The 7,968-nt window shown below is 38.2% G+C and overlaps 1 protein-coding gene across 6 annotated transcripts in view; it reads left to right on the top strand.

Moving 5' to 3' along the window:
• The window catches only part of MNAT1 (MNAT CDK-activating kinase assembly factor 1), a 205,994-nt gene that overhangs the window by 161,822 nt on the left and 36,204 nt on the right, over positions 1 to 7,968 (top strand). The window contains exon 8 of one of the 6 annotated variants that reach the window (XM_014545940.1): positions 2,961 to 2,988. The exons of 4 other annotated variants lie outside the window; for them this stretch is intronic. In XM_014545940.1, the coding sequence (XP_014401426.1) occupies positions 2,961 to 2,973 (13 nt within the window). In that variant the 3' untranslated portion in view covers positions 2,974 to 2,988. Of the gene's footprint in view, positions 1 to 1,891; positions 1,926 to 2,960; positions 2,989 to 7,968 lie in introns of those variants that run through there. One more of the 6 variants, XM_014545938.1, reaches the window with a different exon arrangement.

Below are 7,968 nucleotides of genomic sequence, written 5' to 3'. Positions count from 1 at the left end.
CAGGCAGGCAGGCAGAGTGGTTAGGGGTGATCAGGCAGGCAGGCAGGGCGGTTAGGGGCGATTAGGCAGGCCGACAAGTGGTTAGGGGCGATCAGGCAGGCAGGCAGGCAGGTGAGCTGTTAGGAGCCAGTGGTCCTGGATTGCGAGTGGGATGTCCTACTGGCAGGAGGTATGCTCCCGATTCTGGGCCTAAACCAGCAGTCAGACATCCCCAAGGGGTCCCGGATTGCAAGAGGGTGTAGACCGGGCTCAGGAATACTCCCCCCTCCCCACACCAGGCCTCTAGTTATTTCTATAAAGAGTTGTTGATTTACACATTCAAAAGGAGAACCGAGTCTTCTAATGTTGTGGCTTTCAGAGATATAATTCCTTCCCTGAGGGGACCTTTTCCTTATTTGCCTCTGGAAATGACCCTCAAGTTGGGATACTCACTTAAGCCTAGACATAAAATACACATGCTTTACCCATTTGGGAAATTTTATTATTCCCTGTCATTAAAAAAATGTGGTAAAGGAAGAGATGGGTGAGCTTCTGTTTAGCTTTTGAAAAGTTGCAAAATGTTTTAAATTCCAAAAATAGAATACAGTTCTGAGAAGCTATTGCCTTTTGCCCAGGTGTGTGCATGGTCCAATTATATTATTATTTGTCATTTTGATTGTAACCCTTCTAGTGAGTGGAAGTGGTATCCCATTGCAGATTTAATTTGCACTTCTCTAGTGACTAATAATGTTGAGCATCTTTTTATATTCTTATTAACCATTTAACATCATCTTTGTTGGAATGTTTATTCAGATCTTTTACCTGCTTTAAAATTTGGTCATTTGTCTTAAGTTATAAGAGTTCTTTATATGTTCTAGATACCAATTCTTTATTAGATATGTAACTTGTCAGTATTTTCTCCCCAAATGTGGTTATCTTTTCATTTTTTGATGGTGTCCATTAAAGTACAAATTGAATTTTGATGAAGTTCACCTTACCATTTTTTTTCTTTCATTGTGTGTCATATCTAACATACCTTTGCCTAACTGAAGACCATGAAGATTTCCTGCTGTGTTTTCCTTTTTATAAGTTTTATAGTTTTAACTCCTACATTTAGGTATCTGATCTATGTCTAGTTAATTTTTGTGTATTGTGTGATATATAAATCCAAGTTCATCTTTTTTGCACATAGATACCCAACTGTTCCAATACTATTTATTGAAAATAATATCCTTTTGAAACCAAAATGTGGTGGTCGGGTCTGAGTTTATTGTCTTGCAGACAAAAATTTGCAGACAAAAACCGTTAGCGGAAGCAAAGTTTATTGAGAGAAGCCAGTCCTGGAAAAGGTGCACCTGGGGTTCCAAAAGCAGGCCAGTGTCTAGAGTTGGTTCCACGTTGCAGCCGGGTGTAGTTCAGTATCCAAGCTAATTATAAAGCCCATTAGTCCATGTGTGGAGTCCCACATAGCCATAAGCCATGTGGGCGCAGGGGAGCATATCTCCTGCCAGGAACCCAGTGCGGAAGAGAGAGAGAATAAGAGAGCATGCTTTTTTGTCTAGGGATGGATAGTTCAGTATCCAAGCTAATTATAAAGCCCATTAGTCCATGTGTGGAGTCCCACATAGCCATAAGCCATGTGGGCGCAGGGGAGCATATCTCCTGCCATAGGAGAGCCAGGAACCCAGTGCGGAAGAGAGAGAGAATAAGAGCATGCTTTTTTGTCTAGGGATGGATATATGCTTTGCTAGCTCCTGATTGGTTATTTAAAAGAATTCTGGCTTAGCAACATCCTTGGGATTGATTATATGCCTCACTGACTTGTTTGTGATTGGTTATCTGCAAGCTGCCTGTCTTAGCAACATCTATACATTTTTTTATTTATTTTAAAATAGATTTTTATTGATTTCAGAGAGGAAGGAAGAGGGAGAGAGAGATAGAAACATGAATGATGAGAGTGAATCATTGATTGGATGCCTTCTGTACATCACATACTGGGGATCAAGCCCATAACCTGGGCATGTGCCCTGACCAGAAGTCAAACTGTGACCTCCTGGTTCATAGGTTGACATTCAATCCCTGAGCCACGCTGGCTGGGCAACATCCATATATTTTGGAGCTCATGCCTCCTGTGTGTACCCTTCTTTCCCCCCAGCTGGGTTGCCTTAGCAACTCCCTCCGGGTTGGTTAGGTTCCTCAGTTCTATTTCCTCCCCACCCCCTGATCCCTGCCTCTGCCTATCCTGCCCTCTTCTTCTATCTCCTCACTTTCTTGGTTGAATTCCCTTTAAAAAGCCATGTGTTTGACATATTATCCCCAGTAATTCTTACTATAAGCAAAGTTATGTGATTTTGAGTCCTGAATTTTTCTTTGACCTGAGGAATGTTGTCTTTTCTTTTCCTGAATTACATTTTTAGCTTTGAACCTATCTGGAATAGTGAATGTTAGACAGTGGTGTGTATTATGTTTGAGGAATGTTTAATTTTAAATGTGAAAACTATAAGGAAACATATCACATCTTTTCTGTCAATTTATAATTAAATCTTTAAAATATATTTATTATTACTGTTTTAGATCCAAGATCCTTAGCAAGGAAACATTTTGACAGGAACCACCCTCTTTCAACCTCAAAATAAGCAAACACCTAAATTTCTAATGTCAAGAAGTCTAAATTTTGTTTCAGTCTTCAAATCCAAAATCTTTGTATTCAAAGGTCAGAAAAATAAAACATGCCTTGGTAAAGCAAAACTGCTCCCTTAATTACTTTTCCAGGTCAAAAATTAGAGGTCATTGAGGCAGTGTTTAGTTTTGGCTGTGTTACAAATACTGTCATCAGTTAATTCCAGAGTATTTGCTTAAGAAGACATCCTCCTTCAAAATCCTTGTTACTAAAGACTTATCTTCTTTATATTTTTTAGTCTGTTTTCCCCTGGAGACTGTAAATTCTTCTAAATCTGGGAACATCTCTTATTCATTTTAAGTTTTTCCACTTAGTGCATCGCATCCCGTCTCATCCCAAAGTGTCTTGAAATCTTGAAAGCACAGATGTTCTGAAATGACCTTTCAAACAGAAGACCACTTAGGCATAGCAGAAAGAGGTATGAGAGTGCCAAGTGCCAAGATTCTTCTTCCTTCTGAAGTGTATTAAATGTAATCCTGCCGGGTACTAAAGTTATGAACATCAGTCACCCATGGTTTCTCCTTCAAGAGCTGACATCTGGAAAAGGAGCCTCTTATGTAAGCAAGCATACCATTAGATGGGAGACTGTCAAGGAAGGCTTTGTGGAGATGGTGGAATTCCATCTCTATTGTAAAGGATAAATTTGAGCCTATAGTGCATACATAGACAAGAAGGAGATTTGAAAGAGGACGGTGGAAATATAAGTAGTTCAGTCTGACTAGTGCAGAGGGGTTGTAACAGAGGGGCAAGAAACTAGTTTGGAGTCCAGATAATGAAGTCTTATTTGCCATATTAAGTATTTGGGATGATACACGTTTTCCCCATTTATTTCTGTGTGTCTTAAATCAAGGTAGAAAAACCATTTTTCCTTATAGCTGGACTCTGGACCATGCATTTTTAGTTACAGGGAGCTGTTGAAGAACTTTTAATAAGTGGCATACTCAGATTTACATTTTAGAAAAATACTTGTAAAGGCAGCAATGTGGAGGATGTATTTGAGTAGGCTGAAAAAAAATACAGAGAGCCAAAAATAGAGATGTCTGAAAAGTGAGGATGGAGTTAAGAGAATGAATTTGAGATTTAAGGGACAGAATTGGTAGGACTTGGCAACTAACTTCACATGTAAATAAAGAATTGTCTAGGAAAATGCCATGGTTTTTGGCTTGAATGTCTGGCCAATTATGGTGACTTTCAGAGGGAGAAGGCCTCCTTCAAAGTTTTGCACGGCCTACAGAATATGACAGTGGGACGCAAGACTGTGTGTGAGAGCTGCAGCAAGCATCTGAGTGATTAAGGCAGCTGCTTCAGGCTTTCTTTCTGCCTGCTCACTCTTGTTGTCTACTGTTTGGGGGGCAGGAAGAGAAGTCAGTGAGGGACAAGGACCACATTTATTCTGTTGCCAGAGAGTATGTGCAGCTGCCACTTCCTTCTGATTCACCACCACTACTTGCCACAGCTGCTGGGTGGGACCAAAGTAGGTAGAGAGTAAAACTTCTGTCATAATAAAGCCCATTGCCGCATTGGGGGGTAACTTAATGCTCTTCATGATATTTGTATTCATGATATTTCTCCAATTTTTGTCTTAGTGTCTTTTTATTTTAGAAATCTGGCTATAGATAAATATCTTAGACCTAACTTGTTCATTTAATATGCGGAAACCCTTAATGTTCAGGATAGTTGTGCTGTTGGTGGCTGAGAAGAATTGCACAGTTGTCAAGGTAAAAGATTTTTAAACACTCTCAAAATCACTTTTAAAAAATAATGGTGAATTAATTATTTTTATTAGATAAACAGCTAAGTATCTAAATGTTTTATTTATTTACTAGAGGCCCGATGCATGAAATTCATGCAAGAGCAGGCTTTCCTTCCCCCGGCTGCCGGTACCGGCTTCCCTCTGGCACCCAGAACCCAGTCTTCCCTCCTGCCTCCGGCTGGCACCCGGGACCTGGGCTTCCCTCCGGCCACCGGCTGGCACCTGGCACCCGGGTTTCCCTCCAGCCGCTGGCAGGCACCCAGTATCCTGGCTTCCCTTGTAGCCCTGGCTTCATCCGGAAGGACATGTGACCTAATTAGCATATAATGCTTTTATTATTATAGATTTATTATTTTTTTAAAATATGGAATGCTTCACGAATTTGCATGTCATCCTTGTGCAGGGGCCATGCTAATCTTCTCTGTATCGTTCCAATTTTAGTATATGTAAATAAATAAATATGGAATGCTTCACGAATTTGCATGTCATCCTTGTGCAGGGGCCATGCTAATCTTCTCTGTATCGTTCCAATTTTAGTATATGTGCTGCCGAAGTGAGCACTATCTAAATGTTGTAAATGTTTTGTTCAATAATTTTAGGAATTAAGCATGCTATTTGTTCATAGGATAGCTTGTATTTAAATATTTTCCATTTCTACAAGGTTCATACTTATTTTTACAAGTCCAAACTACATATATATAAGGTCATTAGTTTTCACCCATTTTATATTTAACTAGAGGCCTGGTGCACGAAATCATGCACAGGTGGGGTCCAACCAGCCTGCCCCAATTGGGGCGATCAGGCCGGGCCAGCCACGGGAAGGGGGACGCGGGAGGTTGGCGGGCCGGCCCCGACCCTGGTTGAACTCCCAGTCGAACTCCCAGTTGAGGGGACAATTTGCATATTAGCCTTTTATTATATAGGATTATCAATTTTTTACCCCCATGTGGTATTTATTTTTGCTTTGTATTTTGGACTTTCCTGTCTAGAAAAGCAAAGTTTTTTTTCTTTTTTCCTTTATCTTGTTCTTCATTCGGCAGCTGGTGATCTGTGGGTTTGTCATTTTACTCAGTTATGCTTGTTGATAATCTGAGATTATAAATATGCAAATTTTGTAAGATATATAGTCAGTGACACAAAATATTTTATTGTATCAGATTAACATTCCACACCTGCTCATTTTCCTTTTGTTTTGTTTTTTTAATTTGTGGGGAGCAGTATCATCTTCACTGAGTGACCAGAGCCATTCTCCATCATGTTTTAAAATGGCAAAATCTGGCCCTACCCAGCATGGCTTAGTTGGTTGGGGGTCATCTGGTGCACCAAAGGGTTGCTGGCTCAATTCCTGGTGAGGGCACATGCCCATGTTACGGGCAGCCATTCCATGTGTCGTTCTGGCATTGATGTTGCTCTTTCTCCCTCTCTATTCCTCTCTTTCTAAAAATCAATTAAAAATATTTTTTTAAATGGCAAATCTCTTTTAATCATTTGGTGTATTTCTACTTGTATAAATTTGCTTTAGTGTTTAAAAATCATAGCTTTATTTTTAAAAACAAGTTGAACCTCTCAGTATTAGTTATTATTATGTTAATTTTACTTTTATGATGATCAATAGATTTTTTAATTGCCATTTGTTTTTTATTTTATTTTCTATAACTTATTTGATCGAGGATATCAAACAGAAAAAAATGACAGAGGATTCCTTTCATTTTATGGACGCAACTGCATTTTTCATTTCTACTTCCTGCTTTGTAGCTTTATAAAAGACAGGTACTTTCAAATTGGCATGATATTGGTTCCAGTTGCAGATGGGAAAAATGAAGTTTTCTTACCAAAGCATGCAGGCACTTTCATTTAGTACTAATACTTTTCCACCCAACAACAGCAGGAATTTATTATTACTTAATTTTGGGAAATGATTTCTCTCAAACAAGTTTTATTTAAGTTCCATTACCTTTTTTCTTATGTTAAGTGCAGCCTAAAATTAGACTGATAAATTAGTTTCTTATTCATTTTTATTTCTTAAAATGTGTTTCATTAAAAAAATACTTTTTAAGAGAATTATATTTAGTTTTTTTTTTCTTGCAAAACTACAACAACCTTAAAGTATGCCATGGGTGTTCAGTGTTGGTTTATCATAAATTTAATTGCATTTCAGAACTGTTAATTTTACTTAGTTTAGCATTTTATTTTGTTTTTAAGAAGGAGTTACAATTTTTAGAAATTTTGGGCTTTTTCCCCCTTTCCTTAGAGATATGGTTGAATAATAATTAAATGGCTCAAGGAAATACTACAGGTGGAATGTTCATGTATTTTAGCTATTTGTTTTTTACTTTGTATTCTTTTAAGTGTTAGATTCCTTTTAGTTTAACCCTTTAGGACAGTGGTTCTCAACCTTCTGGCCCTTTAAATACAGTTCCTCATGTTGTGACCCAACCATAAAATTATTTTCGTTGCTACTTCATAACTGTAATGTTGCTACTGTTATGAATCGTAATGTAAATATCTGATATGCAGGATGGTCTTAGGCGACCCCTGTGAAAGGGTCGTTTGACCGCCAAAGGGGTCGTGACCCACAGGTTGAGAACCACTGCTTTTGGACATTACTTTTAAAGAGTTAAGTACTATATGTGTAATACCCATATTTAATGTCACTTACTTAAGAATCTTAGTCTGCACTATTGACATTAATTCCAAAGACAGTTAAGCATACTATAGACTTATTGTTTAACTGTATCTTATCTGTGATGCTAAAAAATGCAACCCTGGTATATTGGGACAACGCTCTAGCCAACTGAGCTACCTTGCCAGGGCTAGCATTTATCATTTTTAAAGCCATGTGTCAGAGGTTATGCTAGTTTCTAAATAGCTAAATATTAGTGATTTTGCACCATAATTTCATGCACTATGTTATACTTTATTTTCAGAAAATGTGATTTGATAAGTAATCTTTTAAAAAAATATATGTTTATTGATTTCAGATAGGAAGAGAGAGAGAGAGAGAGAGAGAGAGAGAGAGAGAGGAGAGAAAGAGAGAGAAAGAGAAAGAAACATCAATGATGAAAGAGAATCATTGACTGGCTGCCTCCTGCACGCCCCCTATTGGGGATTGAGCCTGTGCCCTGACTGAAATCGAACTGTGACCTCCTGGTTCATAGGTTGATGCTCAACCACTGAGCCTTGCGGCCAGGCTATATCAGTAATCTTAAAAACAAATCTTTGAAGACATGTAAATTACTTTGCAAATAATAAGTTGTAGTACAGTACAGATCTTGTGAGGAGGGATTTTGGAGTTAGATTGCTGAGGTTTAAATCCTGACTGTGTCCTTGCTTGGTTATAATCTGAAATAAGTTACTTAATCATTCAGTGTCAGTTTCTCCTTTATAAAATAGACATAATAACACCTATCTTATAAGGTTGTTTTGAGTACTAAATGAGGTAATATATGTAAAGCCCTAGAATACTGACTTGTAGAATATAAAAGTGCTATATGGAAAGTCTATTCCCTTTGAATTTATTAATATTACTAGAGGCCCGGTGCACAAAAATTTGTGC

The sequence above is a fragment of the Myotis brandtii genome, unplaced genomic scaffold (assembly GCF_000412655.1).
Source record: "Myotis brandtii unplaced genomic scaffold, ASM41265v1 scaffold423, whole genome shotgun sequence".
In the NCBI taxonomy this organism is placed as follows: Eukaryota; Metazoa; Chordata; class Mammalia; order Chiroptera; family Vespertilionidae; genus Myotis; species Myotis brandtii.
The sequence above is the reverse complement of the archived record's forward strand: the minus strand, read 5'-3'. Positions and strand labels throughout refer to the sequence as shown.